At 38.4% G+C, this 27243-nt stretch overlaps 1 protein-coding gene across 1 annotated transcript in view; it reads left to right on the top strand.

Moving 5' to 3' along the window:
• The window catches only part of LOC145978022 (uncharacterized), a 28591-nt gene extending 1348 nt beyond the window's left edge, over nt 1-27243 (top strand). The window contains exons 2-9 of the mRNA XM_083110405.1: nt 3678-3774; nt 4554-4741; nt 7006-7783; nt 8774-9075; nt 10705-10791; nt 13212-13354; nt 13902-14045; nt 27077-27243. Coding sequence (XP_082966531.1) covers nt 3684-3774; nt 4554-4741; nt 7006-7783; nt 8774-9075; nt 10705-10791; nt 13212-13354; nt 13902-14025 — 1713 coding nt within the window. The 5' untranslated portion in view covers nt 3678-3683 and the 3' untranslated portion in view covers nt 14026-14045; nt 27077-27243. The remainder of the gene's footprint in view (nt 1-3677; nt 3775-4553; nt 4742-7005; nt 7784-8773; nt 9076-10704; nt 10792-13211; nt 13355-13901; nt 14046-27076) is intronic.

Below are 27243 nucleotides of genomic sequence, written 5' to 3'. Positions count from 1 at the left end.
CTGCACAGTGGGACTTTTACATTTGCATAAATACTTAGATAATGAGCATTTTCATACTTTCTAAATTTTTCAATTTTACTGAATGTGTTGCGAGTATATGTAATAAAATATCATTTTATACGATTGTGATAGCTCATTCGTGCTTTCAAATAAGTGATCACCATGTATACCATGTATCAGAGACTTCGTTTATGTTGCACCAAATACTTTGAAATTGAAAATAACGTAAAGCAACTGACGCAAAATGAAATATATGTAACCCGAAACAAAATCGGACATGGTAATCTCGTTACTCGAAGGAACGTAGCTAGGTTATTCAGTTTGTGGGGGCGGGCAAATCTGAAATTCTGGAATTTGTTCCTATGAAACTATTAGCAGAAACGAAAGCCAAGCATAGTATGATTTAATTTTGACAGGTCCAAGATAATTGATTCTTATGTAAAAATTATCACAAAAAATGGGAATATATCCATTAAAAATAGAAATGCAGTACAACACTTTTGAACTACACATTGATCAGACTCACGGCAACTCGAGACGAGATACTTGCAAGAACACAAAGTTCTGAAGTTGAAGCAGGGAGAAATTTTAAATCTCAGAATATTATCAGTAGGGCTCGGAAGTTGAAGACCTATAATTTGCCAAAAAAAAGACCTATAAAAAGACCTAATACTATCAAAAAAGGACCTAAAAGCGGAAAAAAGGACGTATAAATGTGATCCAAATTAATTATTAACTTCAGTTTTAATTACATATTTAATGAATAAAAAAATACAAAATTCTGGTGGTATGGAAAACACAGTGCGAGAAAACCCAAAGCTTCAAAACAAGAGAAAGTTGCCACTTACAGCGTGACCTTCCAGACAAGTTACGGTTAAAGGACCTTGTACGGTACCTGATTCAGTCGTCCAAAAATGTTTTCTCTCGTTTCAGGGATGGTTAATATATATATATATATATATATATATATATATATATATATATATATTTCCTTCGACAGAAAGGATGCTTAAGAGGTGATGAACTGATGATTATTCGAATTGAAAGAAGGTGAAGTTGCAAAAAAGGCAGTTAAGACCTAAGAAAATGGCTAAAAAAGGACCAATAAGCCAAAAATGCCGAAAAAGGCAAAAAAGGACAAATAAAACCCATCTGTTTCTGGCCTACAATGACCCAAAATGAACATATATTATGTTGGGCCTTGTCTTCGAACACTAGGAAAACAGTTATTGGAGAACTACATGTATCTCTCGATCCTCTACTGTTGACCGCTTGGCAAAGACCGCTTTGTTTCTATCTGTAAGGGAAGGGTCATTTGTAACGAAAAGTTCGAATCTCTGGTTTATAGGAACTTGGGGCAAGGGTAACCTCAAGGCAGGCAGATTATATGACTGGTTACAACCAGTAAGCAACGAAGAAGTGGAAATTTTGGTGTGCTATATTTGCTTCTGAAGATTTTCTTCAGAGTAGCACGTTTGTTCCCCCCCCCCCCCCCGTAGGGCTCCAGTTCTGCTACGAATTTCCCTGAAAATTTTATGTAGTATAATTAAATTTTGTTTGGGGCCACAGTCGCAACTGGTGGGGCCAGGGTCTCCTTGCCTCACTCCTAACGACGTCCATGTTACTCGTGTTTGATAGCTGCGTAGTGCCACCTTGGCTGCCGAACATGTTCAGCTGTCAACTTCCGATTTCGCTTCCTAAAGTTCTATGTCTGAGCCCTAGATTTTGTGTCCTTTCATTCATGTAATCCATTCGTCTTTCTTCCTATCGTCGTGATTAGCCTGAAGAGCCAGACTACTTACGTGTCTGTCTCTGTCTGTCTACGTGTGTGCATGCGTAAGTTTGTGTGTATGTGTAAACGAAAGAATATAGTGACATTGTGTATCTTAAGTAGAACAACTCTTACAAATGCGATACTATCTGCTGAATTTAGGGAATTATCCACAATTTCAAGAAAACAGAAACAACCTTTCGTTGCCCCTCTCACATATGGGATGCTGCTACGCCACTCAGAAGAGGAAAGATACTGAGAGAGTAGTATCCACAACGGATGAGAGCACTTTTTCTCCGTGGATGGTCTCTAGTGCACATCTCTCTGGCAGTTGTTTACAACACCTGCCAGTCATGTCAAATTGGTTAACAACATCTACGAACGCCTGCACACACCTGGGAACCACCCACGGAGAAAAACTGCTCTCATCTGTTGTGGATACCACTTGAGAAAAAAAATAGAAGATTGGTCGGTGATAGGAAGGAGTGAAGGGAACGAACTGATGCTCACCCGACGTCGTGAGGCAGGAAATATTTACACTTACTTGGCAACGATGGAGGTGAAATTAAGTGGACAACAAAGGAATAGAAAGCTAGACTGATTCACAGAAAATACGCAGAAAATATGCAATAAGAAAGGATCATTGATAGGAAATGGGATTTTCCATTCAATGAAAATGAAACTCCTTTGTGAAACATTCTTCAAATTACAGATTGCAGTGATATGAATTAGTGTAGCATTTTGAGAAACATTATAACAACTTATACTCAGTATCAATTTAACTAATTACCTTACGTTTGTCTAATGGTTAATGTTGTCACCTCTTAATCAGGGGTTCGAGACACATTTCAACCTATGTGAGTATAAGAGAGATTTAAAATAACCAGAGTTTTTGTCTCATTGAATACCTAATTTCTGGGAGGCCTAAGTTGTTGTTCCTTCCCTTTGTGACGTGCAAATTTGTGTATGCCAAGCTCGCGAAGTTCACGATGCACTGCAGTTACCGTGATCTTATCTGCCAGTGCTGAAGTCCGCTTCTGCTGAGGCCCCAGTCATGTAGTCATCAAAGGAAACGGAGCACCCGACGTTCTCGTTCATCCTCTGTAGAATGTTATTTTCGTTTTTGACACGCAGCAGGCAGAGTGGGTGGGATGAGGTACGGGGAAACAACCTTCACGCTATCAAGCCCAACACTGGTGCTTGGCGTTCCTCGCTCCGTCCCTTCCGCCGAGAAGTTATCTTAACGCGGCTTCGAATCGGACACAGCCGTCTTAATCATCGTCCTTTGCTGCAAGGACTGGACCCTCCGCTGTGCCGTACATGTGACGTTGTTTTAAGTGTTCAGCACATTCTTCGAATGTTCTGATTTAATTACCTTAGACAGGCTTTTAACTCTCCCGTCGAGTTTTCAGCTATGTTGGGAGAAGATGAAAATGTTTTAGCCAATGTTTCTAGTTTTCTGAGAATTGCAGGCCGTTTACACTTTTTCTGAGGTAGTTTTTAGACTATCCCTACCTTTTCTAATGTGTTGTGTTTGTCCTATGCAGGTCCCTTCACAACATGCATTTTTAAACTTTCTCAAGGGGCTCTTTACACCCCTTTTATAATTTTAAGGTAAGGGTTTTAGATAAGGGGATCTTTTTCCGTATACACTGAAGGGAGCAAAATGGCTATACGTGTCGACATACCCCTCAAAAAATTAAACCAATCAATCATTTTTTTAAACCAACCAAGTCAGAATAACTATAATTGATTCCAGGATATTTCGAAGGGTCAAACCCGATGGCTCCGCTTAATTACCCCACCCACCTCGGAAAATACTTGTAAACGGTGGAGAAAAGCTAACTCTACTGAATGCCAGGCATCAAACTAGTTAGACTAACAGTAATTGTTCTTTCACTACTAGGTCACCATGGCTAACGAGATAAGTCAATGGGAAAAGGAATTCAAGGAGATCCAGGAAGTGATCGAAAGCTTCACTCCTATCTGGCAGGATACTGATGGTGAGTCAATCCTTCCTTTGTTGTATCATATCAGTGTTTCCAATTCGTTCAATATTAGTGAATCAGTCGTAGTACAACTTTCTACTGTATTCCCATCAAGACAACGAGGTTATAATGTACACATATCAAACACCTATTTACATAAGAAACCACACTAACTATGGTAAATTAGAGATTTTGAGCTGAAAGAAATTTTAGCAGCACCTTGCAGAACTAGTCTGACATTCCTACTACTACTCTGTGGCGCCGCAGCCCATCTGAGGCAGTTTCTTCACTGAATAACGTGTAGTCAGCGTGTCAAGTCTCATAGCCCCTGTTCTGTCGCTTTCGAGACAGTAAGTCCGATAAATTCTTTTCGAATAACTCCCCAGTTGTCCTCACGCTGTTGAGTCAATACCGATATTTTGGGAGTTCCCACTGGGGATCGAAGCCGGAACAGTTCGCACCAAAGGTGGTAGCGCTAACAAGGTGGAAGCCTTAATGTGGTATTACATTTGAGCGAAATCAGTCATTGCATTTTAAGATGAAGAACTTTAAGCATATTGCAACAAAATATGGGACAATACACCTCGCGTTGAAGAATCAACAATAATTAGGCGAAAACAATAAATTAATATGAAACATAACAATGAGAATTCATTTCCTCACAGAAATATCTTTCTCAAGTAATTTCACTATAGTTCTGTTGAATTTTCATATCTAACATTTGTTATTGAATTTTGAAACACGCCTAGACTTGACCGTTTTGTTTCCATGTCTGTTGAATTTCTTAATTGCAGACATTGGCTTTGTCAACATGTGGCTGAGCCGGATCAACCAGATCCCTAGGGACGAGGAGGACAAGAAGAGGATGCTGCAGCTGGCAAAGCTCCTGGCGCTGCAGATGCAGAGGGGAACCCTTGAGACGCCATTCACTGGCCATCTTCCATCGCTCAGGGATCCGCTTCCTGACGTCACGGAAGCACTGGTAAGCAACCATGCATGGCGCGAAGTTTGAGACAAGTTGCCTTGAAGTATTCGCATGGTGCTTTCAAGAGTTAGTAAAAGTGATTACAAGTGTTAAGAAGGCTGGTTATCAAACAGTCCAAAAGGGCCTCCCGGTAACATCGTTGCCTTGTAATAACGGGTTCCCTGGTTTGATACCCGATCAAGGCACATCGCACTTTGAACTGTAAGTCCCAGTTCCGATTAGCCTGTCTGTGAATAAAGTGGACTTAATAAAATGAACACGAAATATTAAATTTTAGCAAGAGATTCATAATCATTTATGAATGTCTGGTATCACTTCCATATGATACCCATTGACAGGGCCGGATTAAGACGAAATTGGGCCTGATGCTTGAAATCTTCGGTAAACAATAAACACAATGACGTTATAATTATGTCACAGCGCAAATAATAATAGTAAATGTATAATAAGTAACGCTGTGTCTAGGTGTCCGAAATTGGGGATCCAAATTTCATTCTAAGATTTATTTTCAGGTTAATATAGCGAAAGCAAACTGTTCAGCTTTCGGAAAATTCTCGTCTGTTTTCATCTGGGCCTATTTCAGGAATGGGATTAATGCTGCAGCATCAATAGCACCCACCTTAATCCGGCCCTGCCCATTGATACCTGTGCTTCAATTTACAATATATTTGGAAAGCGCTTCACACCTCCTCATCTACAATTATACTTTTTCATCTTGTAATTATACAGTATAAGAAAGATGCATTTAATACTGTATTATGGCCGATACTAAGAATTGGCATGTCTTAACTGTCCAGTAGGAACGTAGAAGTTTCATGTAGAACACAACACCCACACCAAGAAAACGTAATCACCGACGTTCTGACAATTAAAAATGCTTCTTCTATTGCGTTATGATAGAGACCAGCATTTCTTGCACGAGCAACCTACATTTTCGCAAAAGTAATCTGCTTCTTGTGCACAAACTGTTATCTTATAGGAGGAGGGGAGAGTTCCCGGAGTTGTAGTGCTGTCGACTTATACGTGTAATGAAGGGCTCGATCCCTGATTGAGGCACAGTCGTTCGGATCCCATTTTAATGCGTTTACCTTGACTTTGTTAGGTGGACGAACAGAACAAGGGTGTAAGGACCTTTTCAGATGGAACCCAATAGTCAACCTCACTTCCAAGTAATACAACTTGCTAACTGCAATGTTGCAAGCCAGCGAGGCTCTGGCGTCTTTAACTACAGTCAGTATAATCCTTTGTAGGGCTGCGCGTTGTCCTGTGTTTTGTCATTGTATCAATTAATTCATATAACTTAAAACGATCGCTTGGAAATCTGAACGGTGTGAATGTTTGACTCGCTTTGTCTCCTAATGAGAGATATTTATCAATGGTAGTTTCCATTCATTTACATTAAAACTAAACATTGTCCGTTTCGCATATATTTATCATCAATATCGGAGATTGGGTGCCAAAACTGGGGAGAGGCAAAGAAAGTTGATAGACAAGGCTTAGCGTTAAGGCTCGGCTGGACCTTTCACCACCGACAGAGCAGCTATTTTTAAATATTCCTCTCCTTTCAAAAAGTCGCCATGACATTCAATTGCGTATACTGAGTCAACGGTCTGGGCTATCTATGTCATAGGGTTCTAGATTATGAATAGAAATACGTTTACCAGCTCCTAAGAAATCAGGTTGCCAACTCATAAGAAATCAGGTTGCCAACTCATAAGACATCAGGTTGCCAACTCATAAGAAATCAGGTTGCCAACTCGTAAGACATCAGGTTGCCAACTCATAAGAAATCAGGTTGCCAACTCATAGGAAATCAGGTTGTCAACTCAAAGGAAATCAGGCTACCAACTCACAAGAAATCAGGTTCCCAACTCCAGAATCAACATCATCATATCACTGAAATGAATAATTTTATTTACAATTTCTGATCGATTTTTCGCCTGTATTTTATTCTCTAGACTTCAGGCTTCGCAGATAGCCTAGCTAGCCTAGAATATACGCTCCTGATGATATTCCAAAATATGAAAAATTACATCAATTTGAATAGAGTTGACGTGAATTTTCGTGTGGTTTGTTCTCGCTGTTATCTAGATATTATCAATTGTTTGATAGACTTGCGTAATCACGAAACTATTAAGAATACCGTAAGTAGATATCAGCAAAATCAAACCACGCGAAAATTCACGTCAACGCTCTAGAAGGAATTCCAAGCTGATGTAATTTTTCAGATTTTGCGATTTCTTGTCATTTATTTCCAACAGGAAACAGCGATGCAGAGAGAAGACCAGGCTATTAGGGAGACGGCACAGAAATGGAGGGAAAAGGCTGCAGCACAAAAGAGGCCAACCACGAGGGCAGCGACAGAAGCTCTCCAAGACAGGTACGGGGAGGTTCGAGCTGGCCACGCAGCCACACGAGACCTGATTGAAGAAGACACAACCGAGGACACGGTTAATCCCAAAAGCTCGTCGCCTCAACACAGAACAACCTTCAAGCTGCAGCTCGACTCTCCCACTTCACCAAAACCAGAAATCCCGCTGCCGCATCTGGTGGAGACCGGATTCGGTGACGTCAGCCCCAGCGTCGCTCGACCAGCAATTCCGGATCCTCGAAAAGTTCTCGCGAGGAAACCACCACCTCCTCTTAGACCTGGAACGGGTGTCACCACTCGGAAGTCTCCTCAGGCGACGAGGGCAAGAACACAGCCGAGGAACGCGGTGAGAAGTTCGAAGGGTAAGCCCAGCTTCTCAGAGAGGAGGCCCGCCAGGAGGAAGACCCCGCGTACAGCTGCCAATATAGGAGAGGAGTTGGAAAGGATTAGAAAGTTCAAGGAGAAGGTACTGAATGACTTTGAGAAGAAGTTGCATATGGAGAAAGAGAAGGAAAAGCAGCTGAATGAGGAGAGAATAGCTAGAGAAGAAGAATCACTCAAGCGGCTGGTTGAGAAGTCAAACAGGGCCGTAGATCGTGTGCTCCGACGAGCGGAGGGAAAGATTCAAGGCGGTGAGAGAGGAGAACTGGACGTCACCATAACACCAGGTAACAATTCTAAAAACGGGAAATAATTATTGTTAGGATAACAATAATTCAGCTCTACTTACATAACTTTCGACTGTCACATTAAATACATTGTCTGGCTAAGTATTTGGTAAGAGACCTGTAGGAAGACCAATACGAAGATGAAGGGATAACGTTGAGATGGACGTAATGGAAATCGGTAAGAATGGAAAAGATTGGATTGATCTTTCCCAGGATAGGGACAAGGCTTGTGTTGCTGCAGCCATAAACTAGAGAGTTAGTTAGTTAGCATGACTAAGTATTGAGACTTCGTCGATAAAAGTGAAAAGTTAACATCTATCACTATATGCATCTGTTGCATCATTTTTTGATTGTAGGAGTATCAAGTGAGTCAACCTCCGTGGCGAGGTGGTTAGGTCTGGGGGTCACCTGTTTGAATCCCGGCCTGGGTGTTCTTTATGAGTGGCCCTTCATCAATTTCATCACATCGTCGTTCATCCTCATCGTCACGATTGGTCAAAAGCGGCAGACATGTAACGTAAAATAGCCTAATTCGATCAATGAAATCAAGTATCAAATAATTCATATAACTTAAAGAGATCGCTTGGCAATCTGAACAGCGTAGCTTACATTGAATGCTCGACTCACGTTGTCTCCTTATGAAAGTTGTCTATGAATAGTGGAAGCCCGATTAACTTTAAAACTAAACTAAAATATTGTCCTTTCCCATATATTTATCATGAGTAGCGGCGATTCGGTGCTAAACCTGAGGGTGGGGAAAAAGGAAAGTTGACTTTCTCTTTGTGGACATGGCTTGGCCATAGTGCGGCGGCGAAAAGTGCGGATCCCTAGATCACAAGAATGTTAATTAAACAAATTTGTACTTCAGATGTGAGTTTCTGATGCAATCGACCCTCGAGATATAATCAATAAGAAAGACTTCGATAGTTGGGCCATGCGACAAGGAATGCCACGACTGGAGCTCACGCAAATCACCGTCTATTTCTTTAGGGTCAGAAGTAGAAGAATTCACCCGGTTTCCGGACGATGGAGCTCTTCTCCATGAGGTGATGGTGGAGGAGCTTTCTGCACTGAAAGAGACGCTGGATAATATCTTCCACGTGAAGAGGGTGTCCCTGTTCAATTTCCTTCGCGAGAACGTGGCGACCGAGATGTCGCGATACCTCAACTGGCTCACCGTGTTCGGGAACAGAACCAAGGCACTCCGTGACGTCATGCAGGGACAGGAGCCTGGATACAATCCCGACGACTACTTCGTCAATCCGAAATCGCTGGATGAGCATTTCGAAAAGGTGAGTTTTATCAGTGTTTGAAAGTAACCAGTTACTCGTAACAGTTATCTTTTGTGAGATTTCTAACTGAAACTAGCTACTTTTAAAAGTAAGTAACTCTAACATAGTTACTTTCTCGCATAGAAGTCACGTTATCAATAGTTACTTTACAACTCTTAAAACTTTTAACTTAAAAATTTGTAAAGCGGGAAAGAGCTAAATTTGGCAACCTTGTTTCCAACCATGTGTCTTCTCCGGATACTAAGGTGAAATGGTTTTCGTGGAATCTCCTAAGTCAAGGAGGCTAGATTTCGTTGCATGCTAAATTTAAAACTTCCACGCTTTATTTCAATTGCTCTTGAAGACTTGTGTTTTGTTCCATCCTAATTTTTTGTAGTAATAATGTTAATATATGAAGACTTATATTATATTATCTACCAGAGACATAAATTAAATACATGTAAGTTTTCATGTATTAATTTTATTACAATTAATTATCATAGGCTGTGTGTAATTTGTTACAGTAACTGTAATTGAGTTACTTTTAAAAATGAGGAACTGTAAGTTAGTTACTTTCAAAGAGTACATTTCCGAACAATGTGAATTACTATGGCTGCAATTTTTAATTTGTTCTTTCCATTTGTCTGTAGCAGAATCGTTGCAGAGTTATTATGCACATCAGTCGTGAAATTTAAAAATATTCACATCTCTCGAGGGAACAGTAATGTATAAGAACAAATAATAAGGACTTGCATTGCAAGAGTTTTGTGTAAATCTGAAACCGAATTTAAAAACACAAACAAATAAAGTATGTAAAGGTATCTAAAAATAAAGACGCATATATCTGAGCAATTATAAGGTTTATGGATGTATAGTCTATATTGTACGATAGATGTCAAACTATGCTTGCGCTTTCTTCAACGGTTTTCCAGCGTCTGAGGTGTTATTGGAACAACTGCTCTTATTTCCGATCACATGGTGAGGATCTTCAAAACCTCAAATTAACTTTCCCTAAGATGTTAAAGGTTGATTCGTAACTAAGCAACAACAGATGAAGACAACTGAGGTGTTGCGTATACGAAGGGCGAACTAAACAAAAGTACATTTTGAGGAAAATGTGTTTCAAGTTGTGAGGCACGGGGCAAACTCAACAAAAAACTTTGGAAATCACGCAGGAAACTCTCCGATCTACTCTTACCACGTTTTTGTGGAGTTTGCACTGTTCCTGACAACTTGAAACGCATTTCCCTCACAATGTGCGTTTGTTGAGTTCGCCCTTCGTATCCGCAACGCCTCAATTGCAATGGCGTCCACATCACGACTGAGGCAACAACCGTTTTAATATCCTTTTTGTGTGTGTGTGACTACTGGTGACGTGTTTGCAACAGTGGCCTCCAAAGTCCAAAGTGAGGCAAAAGAAAAAAAAATATTGGAGAAATATCCCATCGACTGAGCTTTAGGTTAAGAATATATAGCCAGTGGTTCTCCCATTATATATTTTTTAAAAAAAAATATATATATATATATATATATATATATATATATATATATATATACAAGTATCTCCTTAGGAATAAATTTCAATTTGAATTGCCTTGATTCCTTTATATTCTTGTGATAAGAGTGTCATTTGGATTTTTAACTTTTCAGAAGAAACTTGAGGCGCTGAAAGTTTATAACTTAGAAGGAATAGAAGCTGAGATGGTGAGACAACACGAACAGTTGCTGTACGAGAAGGTATGTGTTTATCTGTAGTTATTAGGAATAGTGTGCACATTCTTACTTTCATTTCATCCTTAGATTGGAGGAGAAAGGCAGTTCCGTCCTACAGCGTCTTCAAAAGTTGATACGTGTGTGTCCTTGAAGATCACATGGATTGAAAACGCGATTAGGACTACAAAGATGAAAATTATCAAAGTCCACGTTTAGGTATTGTACGTACATATACCAGCTAGCATCTTACTAGAGTCTGGAATCTCGACCTACCAACTGTGTGTCACTGATAACTTCATCCATGAACATTTTTACAGGGATATTCAGGAAATTTTAGTGTGTTAGGGTGTGTTTTAGTAATGCTTATTGCATCATATTTTCATAACACCATAGATTTCGCTTGAACAAGTACTTTTTTGACAATTAATATTGATGATGATGATGAAGAAGACGGTAAGATGGTAACGGCAAATTCACTATGTTACAGCGTTTTCCGCCGATAAACCAACTTTTTTCAAATAGATTTTGTACATTTAGCTTGAATGTATGGTTTTCATTGATTGATTGCTTGAGTTGGCGTTTTAAGTCCACTTTATGCACAGTAAGGCTAATCGGGACTGAACCTACAGTTTAAAGTGGGATCCGAACCACTATGTGCCTCCACCGGGTATCGAACCCGGGACCCCTTGACTACAAAGCAACGACGCTCCTACTGCGCCATCGGGGAGGCCTTTTAATGTATGGGTAATAGCTCATTATATATTATACAAACTATTAAAACAAGCTTGTAAATCACAGTTTAAGTACATTAAGAACTTAAAAACTGATTTATGTACGCCACTGATCATTCTCCATCGCACTCTTCTGACGACCGGATTTCACACGTGGCCTGCGGGGTCAGTTCCACCTCTGGATATAGCTTTGGCAGAAGAAAGCCGGTTGTTCCTTCTTGTTTTCTGTGCTGCGCTTGTCAGAGGCAGTGTTGCTGCATGAAGAGGAATTTACCTTAGTGCATAGAAATCTTGGTCCAATTTTAGGTGAATAGGGAGATTTTATGAAAAATATAGAAAGTGTCGGAAAATTTGAAATTGTCAGGTTTCTATTTTTGATTTACTCGCATGCCTGTATTGGTGTCTTATTTCTTTTCATATAATTAGATATAAGGTAAAGGTGTGACGGAGGAACAGTGTGGGAGGGAGACCAGCAGTCGGTAGGTAAGCCAAGGCTCTCAAGGGCTGTCGCGCTGTGGGTTATTATTATAAGATAAAGGTACAGGTACCCCTGTGCACTTGCACATATGCCATGAAGACATACGTGGTGATGCGGAGGCAGAGCTCCACTTATTCTTGATTTCTGCCATACTTGGAATGATGTAATCAGCATCACGCCCGGCCTCCTTTACCCTTCAAGGTTGCCCCTAGGTGCCCATTGATACGAGGCTGGGTGGGCCTCAGAGCGAACCAGAAACAGGAAAATGACTGGTAAAATTCCTGGGCCAGATCACGTGCTCCGGGATTCGAACTCGGGTCTTGCGCGTGGTAGCCAGATGATATACAAACTTTTCTTTCTTTTTTAAAAAATGGAACCACCGCCCTCTAAGGGGCAGCTTCGCCCGTCACTCTTTTTCTTATATAACTTTTGACTCTCTTCTTCTTTTCTCCATCCTTTTCTGCCATTAAGCGTCGGATTCCATCATCCACTTCCTGTATAATTTTCGGTCCAAGGCTAGACTTCCAGCATTGTTTTCCCTTTCTTCTTTCCTCTCTTTTCCATATACTCTTCCCATTGAAGTCCTGGTCGTCTTCTTCCCCTCTTGCCTTCTGGTCTGGCCTCCAGCACCTGTCTAGGCTTGCGATCCTCCTCCATTCTTGTAACGTGTCCAAACTATTGCAGTGCCTTTCTCCCTATTGCTTCAAATAGTGCTTTTTACTGTAACTGGTCCCTAATGGTGGTATTTCTAATTATATATCTTCTAGTCTTTCCTACTACTGTTCGTAGGTATCTCATCTCCGCTGCTTGAAATCTGTTGTTCTGTTTTGGTAATAATGTCAAGCTCTCTGTTCCATACAGCAATGTGGGAATGTAGATTGTCTTGTAAATCATCATCTTCGTTTGTTCACTTATTTCCTTTTTACCAAGTAATGTGTTGTTGAGTTGATAGCACATTGTACTCACTTCTCTATATCATTTAATTCAAGACAGACAACACAAACATCCATGTCCGAACCGGGATTCGAACCCGGGACCCCTAGCATTGTAGCGCTTTGTGATAACCACTCCGCCACTAAGACGTCAACCAACTGAACTACCGCGGCTCCTCTATTTACATATATAGTTTGGGTGTATAATAAGAACTGTTGCAGTAAAGCAGGTTAAATTTTCGGAAGACGCCACTGTGATGTTGCTTCCGCTTCTGATGATGACAATAACTGTTGATCTTCCAGGACCTGACCGAAGAGCTGGAGGAAAGACTGGAAGAGCTGGAAGAGGAATGCTTGGCTGATAGGGAAGCTCTGCAGAAGAAGGAGAGAGAATGGGCCAAAGAACAGGCCGACTTACGAAAGCAGGTCAAAGAAACGAATAAGAAGTAAGTGTAGCAGCAATATGTGTTCTCATCACACATGACTGGTGACTATGATTTCTTACGAATGAAATATCCACACGCATGGTGTGAATGAATTAATAAAAACTACTAACCCCTGTTATATTTTAAAGGAGACAGTCTGCCACAAGCAACATTTAAAATACCGAAAAGGAAATTCTTCTGTCTTAGTTTCACGAGAAGTAACACGACAATACGTGTGATATACATGTTGCTCTCCAAATGAAGTACAACTAGCAGTTTAGTGAATGGAAAATACACCTTCACTGTACTTTGTCATCGATTTCCCAATTAGTACTATTAATTTTAATTTTTAGTGTTCGAAATGCAACATGGCAATGAAAATCTGCACTTACCAAATTAATTTAATGATGTTAACTTAATGTTTCACATTAGATACAAGATTTCATTAGATGCATTAGATCGAAGGACCTGTTCGTCCTCCCTTCCCGACGCCCATGTTTCAATCTCGAGACTTTGGTTCACACACGTACATTGAAGCTTTGTAGAGTCATCTAGTTTTGTCTTTCAGGGTAGCCAGAGTGAGGAAGATACGTAGCGCCATCTATGGCCAGGCGCAGAAAGGGTACCAGGAAGCTAAAAAAAGTGAACAGCAGTTCTACAGAGAGTATGTGCATTCCTTCCATGCAGAATAAATCAGAAGAAGAAGAAGCTGGTAAGAAACTATCATTAGTCCTATTTGGCTTTATCTGTATTTCTTGTCATTTTACGTATGTTACAATACTTTACTTGCGACGACCACACTACGCCCCAGGAGTTTGTGGAGGAACGTCACGTGTAACAGTACAGAAGAGTGGAGTCGAGTGGGTAAAACGTATATTATGTAAATAGGTCACATGCGCATGGAAAAAAAAAAACTACATTGTACTACGTACTGTACATACGTCAGAGAAAAATAATGGAAAGTTTGACGCAATAGTTAATTTGTTTGTAAACCTATTATACACAAATTAATATTAATTATCTATGTGGCAAAATCAAGTAGTCTTGTGATCATTTTCAATTACAACAAAAAAAAAATGCCAAAACTGTTCTTTCACTTGTCAAAATATATATATTTTTTTATAAAGTTTGCAGAATGTATTGGTTAGTGGTCTGCGCGGGAAATTTGAAATTCGTTGCTCTGGCCAACTATGTACCATAGACATGGCATGGTCACTAAACACTATTAGGATTATCTGCGAACGCTAAAAAAGTTGAGTTATATTCTGGCTGATATCAGAGGCAGAAATTTGCGCTGGTTCCCTTTCCTGAACCAGGGCTCTGGCTGACGCTCAAGTCAAACGATATCAGTGCCGGATCTACAAGCCGCAAAACCCCGCAGTGCGGGGGTGTCCGGAGACAAGTAAGCCTTTAGGGAGCCCTCAACCATTGACATAGCAGAGGGATCGTATATGTGTTTGTAAAAATAAACGTAGTTACTCGGGGGTACAGAAACGAATGCAATATATACAGGTAAAGGCAAAGTTAAAATATCCTGTGCAGGGCACCTTACCATGGAGGCACAGTTAGGGTAGGGCCCCACATATTTTCTATGTCGACCATCTTGGAGGTGATGTGATCAGCACCACGCTCCGGCCTTCTTTACCAAACCCCCCCGCATGCAAGGACAAAGCCGGAAAAATCCCACCCCGGGTTTCCCGCGTGGCAGTCAGACTGGAATCAAGTCAGGCTAGAATTTCACGAGAAATGCAGGAAAAAGTCTGCATGATTGTAACAAATGTATCATTTCCCAGGTGTGAGAAAACAGTGTTATATATACATCATACATTTCCTTTTTAAAAAATTGAGTTGAATTCATTATGGCGGGCACAAATATGGTGGACTTCCGCATGGAACACACCAATGTGGTTCCCCCTAAGCCTAACCTGTTTCTATCATGACTAGGGCTCGGAAGTTGAAGACCTATAAATTGCCCAAAAAAATATCTATAAGACCTAAAAATATAAAAAAAGGACGTATAAATGTGATCCAAATTAATTAATAACTTCAGTTCTAATTACATATTTAATGAATATGCGCGGCACCTCCTTATCTGACTTGAGAACTTTTCAGGCGCGTGCTGTCTGGTCGTATACATGTGGTATACACCGTGCTGAAAGCTTCAAAACAAGAGAAAGTTGCCACTTACAGCGCGACCTTCCAGACAATTTACGGTTATAGGACCTTGTACCGTACCTGCTTCAGTCGTCCAAAAATGTTTTTCTCTCGTTTGGGGGATGGTTCATATATATATATATATATATATATATATATATATAATTTCTTTACTACAGAATAGATGTTTAAGAGGTGATGAACTGATGAAGATTCGAATTGAGAATGTTCAGTAAAAACCTAGTCGAAAGAAGGAAGTTGCAAAAAAAGCCGTTAAGACCTAAAAATAGGCTAAAAAAGGACCAATAAGACAAAAAACGCCGAAAAAGGCAAAAAAGGACAAATAAAACCTACAATAACCCAAAATGAACATATATTATGTTGGGCCTCGTCTTTGGACACTAGGAAAAAAAATGATTTTTCCTCAACTTCCGAGCCCTAATCATGACCAATTGTACCCAGCCTAACTCCTTTAGTTTCTATAGGGGGTGTTAAGGCAATTTTGAATCACCCTGTAGGCTCTTATATGTGACTTTGTCAACATGAGATCAAGAATTACACACCCATACACATACATTATGCGTGTGTGTGTGTTGTGTGTATGTATAGATGTAGGTAGGTAGTATTTTGGTAATATTTTGCTGGAGGGCCGAATATTTGTAGATCCGGCGCTGAGCGATATAGTACAGTATGCGCCAAAATATACAGTACTGAAATGAAAAGATGAACAAAAGTATAAGACATGTTACAATATAGTGACTGGTCTATATGCAACCCAAATAACAATCGTGCCTTTTGGGTTGCATAACTGTCAGGAAACCTAAGGTTAGGTTAGGTTAGGGCATGTGGAGTGGACGATTGTCATTTGGGTTGCATATAGACCAGTCACCTTTTTCAAACTCGGTCCACCTTCACGACCGCTTCCGTATGAGCGGAAATAATGCTCAACTATGAATACTTTTTCTTCCGTCGAGAGACCCATTTCCAACAACAACTGCACAACACAGCTTCCTTTTCACTACTGCGAACACGTGCAGCTGGAAGTATGCCCCGTCGACAAACGCCACCACGTGTTCGAGATGCGCGAGTTTCAGTACTGTATATTTCGGCGCATACCGTATATCGCCGACGCGATATGTATCGTGGAGACGAAGCATATTGCAGACACGATGTATATTGCCAAAGTATCGTCACGATTTACATCGCCGAGACGATCTGTATATCGTCAAAACACCGTGACGATATATCGTCTAGTTCATACCACCTGGACAATATTTTTTTCAATATGGCGCGAAATGCCGTCTAGATATGCATAGATGCACGCACGGTAACAACAAGAGCCATCCGAAGTCACAGGGTTTGTTTGTTTCGTACATCAGAAGGGAAATCAAATTATTATCGAGGTAGATAATGAAAGATGCATTCCAAATTCTTGCAGTGGAGGTATGTAATACCCATACATTTACATAAGCTTCTTGACGATAATTACAGACATGGTTTCATTTCTCAGACAACAGTCGCCTTCAAGTGCACTCTCAGAGGGGCGCCAGGGGGCACTGAATACCCTGAGACTTCTGGAAAGACTTCATATAATTCGAATGGCGTAGCCAAGTGGTTAGCGCTCTCGTCTTTGGTTATAACACCATTAAGCCTTGTTTCCATGATATGAAAAACTCAATATGCTGACCAACACAGAAATTTATTTTATTATACAACATAAACTAAACGTAACGTTTCAACCTTCTAGCAAGTTCTTCTTCAACTCTGCACCAAGTACAAATGTAACAAGGTACAGAACAGGATTATATATATATATATATATATATATACACACACATGTGAGAGCAAACAGTGAAAGAATCCAGCAAGTGGATAGCTTCAAGTACCTCGGATGCACTATAAGCAGTGACATGAGCTGCAACCAAGAAGTGAAAATGAGAATCGCAATAGCAAAAGAAGCTTTCAATAGAAGAAAAAATGTTTTTTGTGGACCCATGGACATAGGTCTAAGGAAGAGATTAGTGAAATGTTTTGTGTGGAGTGTAGCACTATATGGTGCAGAAACCTGGACGTTGAGAAGAAATGAAGAGAAACGACTCGAAGCTTTTGAAATGTGGACATGGCGAAAAATGGAGCGTGTAAAATGGACGGACAAGGTAAGAAACGAAGCCGTACTGAAAAGAGTTGGTGAAAAAAGATCTATACTGGAGACCATCAAGAAGAGGAAAAGAAACTGGTTAGGACACTGTCTAAGAAGAAACTGCCTGCTAAGAGATGCCTTGGAGGGAATGGTTGAAGGAAGAAAAGTCCGTGGAAGAAAGAGATATCAGCTTATGGATGATATTAAATTAACTGGGTCGTATTGATAACCGTCGCTGCGCTTAAACTTGCAGAACGATTATCAATGCAAATAAAATTGCGTAATTAACGATAACCGTTATATTTAAAATAAATACAATACAGGCGCAGAAAATCTCACTACTTCCATCACCATTTTAGTACTTATTATTTTTCGTTGCTATGGTTACAGCAATTTGATTTCTTGTATTTTATACAGCGTCATAAGATGATTATAACAATATATATAAAATAAACATGCATAAGTTAAAAACAACATCAGTAACATAAATAATATTAACTTTGAACATGACAGTTTGAGAATAGGACAGTCTCAATCTCTCCCCTTCTCCTGGTAAAAAAAAAATGAACATAACATTTTTTTTTTTTTTTTACATAATATATAAGATTTGAGTCCTGCTTTTAATATACACTCGTCAGGATAATGAAAGAGTTCACTTGACATAATGAACCAATTCACAAATTTACAATACTCTTTTTACTAAAGTTCTGAAAATGTCATCTTAGTGTTCGAATTTACAGCTACTTATGCATCACTTCATGACAATTACATTAGTTTAAGCAATTCTTCTTTTTTTTCATCAGAACAATTAAATTTCTTGATATTTGACAAGTTCTGCCTTGTTGTTATCTTATTTCCGTCCATAGACATCAAAATTGTATAATTGTTTTTCACAGCATCAACTATATAGGGTCCAAGCCATAATTCCATAAACTTATGAATTTTCTTGTTAATTGCACTACTATGTTCATGATTTTTCACTAAAACAATATCACCTGGGACTATCTTCAATTTATTTGCATCACACTCAATAGGTTTGGACTTATATCTTTCCTTAATACGTGCTTTGGCGATAAAATACTTATGTTTCCAGGGCACAAACTTTAAATCATCTGGCCAGTTAATTTGATTGATAATTGAATCCTTTAATTCGTGATGAAGGAAAAGTTCACTAGGTGTGAAACTTGTTATTTCCGAAACGGAATTATTAAGAAGTCCTGTTACATAATTCAAATATTTTACCCAGTCCTGATGATTTTGCGAAGTATATAATCGTAACAATCGTATTAACTCTTTGTTGTACCTTTCCACAGGATTTGCGAAAGGCGAATAAACTGACGTGGTGATATGTTTTATGTTACAGTCATTCATATATAACTTCCACTCTTGTGATTTAAATTGGGAACCGTTATCTGATAATATTACCTTACATGCTGGATAGTGGTAAAAATACTGGAGCTTGAATTTGTTAATTATTTCACGTGACGTTGCCTTCCTTAACGGATAAGCCATTAGAAATTTGGACATCGTGTCAACTATTGTTAAGATGTAACTATATCCTTGTGATTTGGGTAACGGTCCAACAAGATCTATTGATAACATATCATGTGGAGTAGTAGAATATACATGCAATTCATCCTTACTAATTTTTGTGTGAGCTTGTTTAGTTTTTGCGCATGTTAGACAGTCGTTCAAATACTGCTTGATACTAACTTTCATTTTAGGCCAATAATATAAACTTCTGCACTTATTAAATAGTTTATAGTATCCAAAATGACCTTGTAAGTCATGTAATTTATGAAGAATTTTGGGCACAACAATAATAGGTACTACAAGTTTCCACTTGTCTTCTTTCAAATGTTTCAGGAATAATATATTATCTTGAATCGAATATTGCCTTTTTATATTCTGTGACAAATTCCCATTTTGTAACTTTTGTACAATGGCACTGCAATAAGAATCCGAATTTTGACTTTCTTGCCAAAATGTTACACTATCTTCGTCAAGAAAATCAAGACTTATGTTATTTACATATAGTTCCGATAGAGTTGGAAAACCTGTACTTAAATCAGGATATCTGCTTAAAGCATCTGCAGCTTCATTCGATTTTCCCGGCACGTGATATACATTATAATCAAACATTTGTAATTTCAAACTCCAACGATTTAATCGTGGATTCAAAGTTTTAGTAGATTCTAGCCAAGATAAAGATTGGTGATCGGTAAACAATTTCACCTTAGTTCCAGCTATGTAAATGTAGAATTTTTCAAAAGCAAATAATATCGCTAAGCATTCAATCTCGTGAGTATTATATGATAACTCATTGCCTTTAAGAGATCTGCTAACGTATTGAATTATACGTGGTCCTTCTTCAGAATTTTCAGTTGAGTCTTGCCATAGAACAGCTCCTATTCCTTTCTTCGAACCGTCCGTGTTGACATTGAAAGGCTTCGTGAAATCTGGTTTGAACAAAGCCTTTGGAGATATCAGTGACTTGCGGAGGTTTTCAAAAACTGAAGCATGAACATCATTCCATTGCCATTTTGATTCCTTTTTCAACAGATCATACAAAGGCTGTGCCATTTCAGCAAATCCTTCAATAAACTTTCGCCTCCAATTAGCTAATCCTAAGAACCTTCTCAAGGAGCGTTTGTTTGTTGGAATTGGAAAATTAATAATTGCTGAATTCTTTGCAGGATCAACCATAATTTTATCACCGGACACTATGTGTCCAAGGAAGCAGATTTCTTTGTAAGCAAACTTACATTTGGAAAATTTAATAGACATATTGACACCCTTTATCTTTTGTAAAACTAGTTCTACATGTTGCATAAGTTGAGACCAATTTTTGCTGAAAATTAGAATATCATCCAAATAACAAACAACAAAATTTCTGCAATCGGTGGAGAATATTTTATTCATCCTATCCTGGAACACTGAGACTGCTGATCGAATCCCAAACGGAAGATAGCGGAAAAGATATTGTCTGCCTCTATAAGAAAAAGCTGTGTAAGGATATGAATCTTCAGTCAACGGTATTTGAAAATAACCTCATGAAAAATCAATTGAAGAAAAATAAACACATCCTAGGAACCTCTGTAACAGTTCGTTGATTGCTTCTACTCTCACTTGTGGAGAGATAACATGTTGATTTAGTTTCCTAAAATCGATCACAGGTCTCCAAAGACCTCCTTGCTTTGGCACTATATGTAGAGGGTTAAGATATGGTGAAGAATCTTGGTAAATAATTCCCCATTTCTCCCACTTGGAAAGCTCTTCTTCTAAAGGTAGTCTCCTTGATATTGGTATGGGATAAGGTGTGCTTGTAATAGGTGTTACAGTATCTAATTGAATCTTGTAAGGTTCAACAATTGCTTTCCTAGGTTTATCTGAAAATTGTACGTGATAATACGACAGAAGTTTGAATAAATCAGCTTTCTGCAAATTGTCTACATTATCATTTCTAAAAACAGACTCATAAATGGACTTCTTAGCTGGCATATATTCTACATCATCATTCAAAGTTGACACATCACGTAACAATCTACATGAATAACTTTCATTATCATTTAATGTATCTTCGGAACAAAAGTTAGACTTTGTACAATACTTCAAATCTTCTGTAGAAGAACATTGCCGAGTTAAAACAGAGGAAATTTCCTTTCCTTTATCATTTAGCAAACTTACATTCCCTTCTTTAAAATCAATTACAGCTTTATATTTCCTCAAAAATGGAACTCCTAAAATGACATCGACATTCAACTCTTTAAGAACAAAAAATTCCATAGAAAAGTATTCGTTCTTTATCTGCAGATTAATAATTTTACTGCCAACAACTTTACACTTCTTGGATCCAGCGAAACCGGTGAGTTTTACATCTTCCACGTTATCCAGTTTAATGTTGCCAATCAAAAACGATAGTTTACACCAAACGTCAAAATTTAGAACATTTGCCTGACTTCCAGAATCTATAATACAAACTACAGGTATTTGACAAATAATTCCATGAATAACTGGAACTTCAGTTAATGGAACCGGAATATCATAATCACTAACAGTCCATTCAGGTTCTTCTTCAAACCATTCCAATAGAAAATTCACTTGTAGTGGTTCCGATATTAAGTCTTTATCATCACGTACATTCATAATTTCCTGTGTTTGAAATGAATTTCGCTTGTTCAAATTTGGCCTCTCTGAAAGAAAGCAGAGTGAACGAGGCACTTCCATCCGCTCCTTTAATTTAAATTTGTTGTTGATTGGTAAGATGTTCCAATACCAGATTGTCGTGTAAAGGTCCTTGATACATTTCCAGAAGGAGAATTTGATATTCCAGAAGTTGTAGATGCATCTTGTGGTTGTAATGAAGTCACATTAACAGGTTGACTGTAAGTAGGAGCGAGAGCAGGCTCAGTTGTATACTGCGCTTGCCTATTGTAGAAAATCCTTCCATTCTGACTAAGTTAGGTAACTGAGAACTTACAGCATCCTGATTATAATGCCTATTTGTAATGTCACCGGAAATACCAGAGTATGCATTATTTCTTTGGAATCTGAAATTATTTCTGTTATTATGTGAAAATCCTAAATAGCCTCGATTATTTCTACGTCCTCTAAAATTGCTACCTCTAAACTGTCCATATCTTGAATTAGCATTGCCAAATTCATTAGTAAAAGGTACTTGAGCATCCATCGACGAAGTCTGAGTAGAAGATGAGCAAGTGTTTTTGGTGTGTTTAACATTAATTTGCTTGACACTAAATTTTGATTTCATACTGTCAGGATTCTTGTTCGGTTTAACCTTACTACTATTATCGGTTTCTTCCGGTAAGAAAATAAGTCCTCTTCTACTAGTTCGGACAACATCTAATTTCCTTAACATAGTTGTTAACTGGTCCATAGAACGTATCTCATGACAAGTTAAGTTATTAGCTATATTATTTGGTAACTGGCTAATAACTAATTGAATAACATCCAATTCGTTTGGATTCTCAACTAAATTGCAATAATTTGAATATGTTTTCAACGCAAAGCTTTCTAAATCACCATGTACTGTAGGATCATACTTCCTGTTCCTTAATACTGATAACTGAGACTGTATTATTTCCGGACTTGCAAATTGCTTCATGAATTCCCTTTGAAAATGATCATATGAAGAAAACATACGTTTGTGAGTTCTATACCAGTACGCAGCTCTGTTGGTGAAACACTGCTGAATACTCTGTAGCCTTTTGTTAATTGGAATGCCCATAAGATGAAGCATAGAATTAAGATGTTCTAGATATTCTCGAGCCGATTGGTCTTCTATTTTCACAGAAAATTTAGGTAAATGAGACAGTTCATTTATCTTTACATATCTGTTTCCTCTATCCCCAACAGTAATTACAGGTAAAGACGTTGGAGAAATACAACGATCAAATTGACTTTGTGGATTATCACAGTAATTGTTATTTGTATTTGACTCATTAACACCAATTTCAGCATTTGGACAACTTGTGCCAGTCATTAATTTTGCATTACGCCTTTCACCTTGAAACCATGGTCTGCAAGCTTCATTCTGCAAGGAAGAAATATGACGAAACCCACACGTTTCACCAGGGACATTACTATGATGAACGATAGGGAGGTTAGGTTCTTGCGAGTATGTAAACATTTGATTTATGTAACTATTTTCACCATCAGCAGAACAACATTGTTGAATATTGGAATGTTTATCAATATTTGTAACGGTAGAATTCAATCTAGAAGTTGTCTGCATATTGTTAATCGCATAATTACTTGTATCCTTAAACTGTGCACTATTAGGTGACATATTATTTCGATAATGTTCCTCATTGCAGGTTGGAATAAATCTTTTGTTTCGCTTCCAGCGAACACGATTTCGAACATGCGGTTCATCGAACGTTGTTTTCACATGGGTTGTTAAAGATTCATCAGATGAATAAGTAGATGAATTAGTCACCCCCGAGTCAACTGCATTTCTAGCCCTTTCACGCGATGTCTTAGTTTGAGAACTATTTTGTGCAAGGGGAGGTTTCAAATTTCCTTTTGTGTTGTGTTGAAAATTTGCATAATTAGTTTGCAAAACATCAATACGAGATTCTATATGTTGAAACCTGTTATTACAATCAATAAGATACGTTCCAAAATGTACATTTTCCTTACCAGCAACTTCCAACGATGTCAATCTATTATTAATATCAGTTATTTTGGATGAACATACTGTAATAGATTTATCGTATTCACTAATCAAATCTTTATTTATTAAAATTTGTTGCCCTTGAACCTCTTGTTCTGTTCGGATTTGAGAAATATTGCTATTTAAAATACTTCCCAAATGTTCATTTTTCTTGACACATTCGGAAGCTATTGAATCAAGTTGTGTTTTAACATCGGAAGTCAAGTTGTCTAATCTTTGATTAACAGTATTAATTTCTTGATGAACCAATTCAAATTTTGAAGTTAGGTTACTATAAATATCCAATTCCAATTGTTCAAACTGAGACTTAATATTCTCACTAAACTCTGCAAATTCTTGATTAGATTGCTGTAACTGTAATTTCATATCTTGGTTAGCAAGATCCATTCGTGTTTTTAGTTCTTCATTAGACTGTTCTAACTGCAATTTCATTTCAGAATTAGATTGTTCTAACTGTGATTTCATAGAATTTTCTAACTGAGATTTCATTTCAGCATTAGACTGTTCTAACTGCGATTTCATTTCAGCATTAGACTGTTCTAACTGTGATTTCATAGAATTTTCTAACTGAGATTTCATTTCAGCATTAGACTGTTCTAACTGCGATTTCATTTCAGCATTAGACTGTTCTAACTGAGATTTCATTTCAGCATTAGACTGTTCTAACTGCGATTTCATTTCAACATTAGACTGTTCTAGTTTCGTCTTGAGGTCTTCATTAGAAGCGACCATAAGCAATTGAATACTCTTAACAGTACTTAACAAATCGCCAAAATTCGGGTTAAGAGTTTCTAGATAAGCTGGCAAACTAAAAGGATCATAATCTGGTTTGCAACCTTTACAATAATAATTTTCTAGTGTAGTCGAATAAATTGTCCAGTGAGTGACTGTAAGTTTGAGACAAGATATGTGATGCCATGACGAGCACTGAGTACACTGAACATACCTCAAATCATTGTCTGGTTCATTACAACAAGATAATTTGTCGGGTTTTGTAGAACAAACATCATGTTCTGTAGTATTCGCATTACTGGAAGCGACTACGGGATTATCAGCATCAAAGTAAGTAGTCATTGTATTAGCCTGAATGTTTGTTTCTTTACGCGACGATTTAGATTTACTTTGCTTTAACTTATCAGCCATTGTGATCTTCTCACATATGACGATTCACTTAAGAAGTTACGTTATACAAGCACACTGAAGATTGTGACGTAAGTCTTACTTCAGCATATGACAAAAATTCTGTTCCATTACAACAGACATTCTTACCACTGTCAGAAGATTGCACACTTTTTGAACAATCCTGGCTTCTGGGTCGCCACTCTTGATAACCGTCGCTGCGCTTAAACTTGCAGAACGATTATCAATGCAAATAAAATTGCGTAATTAACGATAACCGTTATATTTAAAATAAATACAATACAGGCGCAGAAAATCTCACTACTTCCATCACCATTTTAGTACTTATTATTTTTCGTTGCTATGGTTACAGCAATTTGATTTCTTGTATTTTATACAGCGTCATAAGATGATTATAACAATATATATAAAATAAACATGCATAAGTTAAAAACAACATCAATAACATAAATAATATTAACTTTGAACATGACAGTTTGAGAATAGGACAGTCTCAGTATGCTATTACGAAGCGTAAGGCAGAGAACAGGGAAAGCTGGAGATTGCAGTGAAAAACCTGCCAATTAGGCAGAAAACAATGAATGAATGAATGAATATACACACAAAAATTACTCCCCTCCAGATTAATAGAAAGTTGTTTTCCTGGAACATTCTAGCAGGTGGCCATCCCTTGTCAACTGTACTTTCACCTGACAGGCGATTTAGCTAAACATTTTCTTTCATCTGGAATGTGGTTGGACTCTATATCTCACGCTCTTTTTTTCCTTTCTTCATTCTTCTGCCTTCTTCTCTCCTCTTTCTCTCTTGTCCTTTCCACTCTTTATAACACCTTCTTCCATTCTTTGTTTATCTTCAGTCCCCATTCCAGATCATTGTGTCTTCTTCACATTTCTTCTCTATTTGCTTGGCCTCCTTGCATTTTCTCACTAGTATTATCTTCTACCTTCCTATCTGCTTAGCCTCATCCCACTCGATGTGATGTCCTGTTTCTCTCGTGTGTTTAAATATCGCATTTCTCTCTCTCTTAAGTCGTACATCATCCCTATCTTGTTTCAACCTGTCCTTCAGCCTCGTTTTCGTTTCTCCTATGTAGACACTCTGACATTCTTTACATTTCACTTCGTAGATAATCCCTTCCTCTTCCCTGTTTTCCTTTTTCTTGTTTGCAGTCTTCGCTATTCTTAAGATGCTTCTCCCTCCCTTCCTGTAAGTTTTAATGCCCGCTTTCGTAAGCACTTTGCATATCTTTTCTGTGCTCTTCCCGATACTCCTTATTCCAAACCTCCTTTCTTTTTCTTTCTCTTCCTCCTTTTCTTTCTCTTCCAATTCTCCCCTGCACTTTTCTTCGTTCTTCTGTTTATGTCCAGTCTATCCTCCTTCTCGTAGCCATTCTTTTCCAACTGTTTCCATAGTGAAATAAAAAAGAAGGCAAAGTAAATAGCCTATGGAAACAGTTGGAAAAGAATATATATATCGTCCTGTTTTGTACCTTGTTACATTTGTACTTGGTGTAGAGTCTGAAGAAGACCTTGCTAGAAGGTTGAAACGTTACGTTTAGTTTATGTTTTATAATAAAATAAATTTTTGCCTTGGTCAGCATATTGAGTTTTTCGTTTTTGGTGCGAACGGTCCCGGGTTCGATTCCCAAAACTTCGGCGTTGACCCAGCGTCGTAAGGACAATTGTGAAACTACTTGAAAAGAGGAAGTAGCGGGCTCTGTACACGAAACCCAGAAAAACAGCGGCGATGGGATCCGATGTGCTGACCACGCATCACCCAATGAAAAACCGCTCTGGCAGGCCCTGACCCTTCGAGGGCTGTTGCGCCACGTTGTTTAGTTTTAGAAATTATAGAATGAAAACATGGACGAGGGGTGCCGTGAAAGGCAGCAGATTAAGTGCCTATGCAAATTATCCAAGTGCTGGAGATGCTTTACGAGAATTCTCTTAACTGGGGAAATCAACACTCCACGTTTCCTCAACTTTATGCACTGTTCCTCCCCTCCCCGGAGAAAAATCCTCCGGGCGGCCTTCAGTTAAAAACAAATCAGCAAAATATTTTGCTGCACTGAAACACTGGTTGATTTCTCTTGACACTTTACTGTCTGTTTCAGGTGAGGCTGGTAATACATCAATAATTCCAATCAAAATTCCAAAAGAGGAAAGGCGTTTAAATATATGTAAATAATAATTATAAATAATTATATAAATTTTATTTAGTGTGTGTAAATTTGTTTTTTCATGTCATGTTATGTGTTGAGTAATAAAGGTTAAGATCAGA

Source organism: Lepisma saccharinum, chromosome 24 (genome assembly GCF_977018435.1).
Source record: "Lepisma saccharinum chromosome 24, izLepSacc3.1, whole genome shotgun sequence".
Taxonomy (NCBI): Eukaryota; Metazoa; Arthropoda; class Insecta; order Zygentoma; family Lepismatidae; genus Lepisma; species Lepisma saccharinum.
This window is presented reverse-complemented; position numbering and strand designations above follow the sequence as displayed.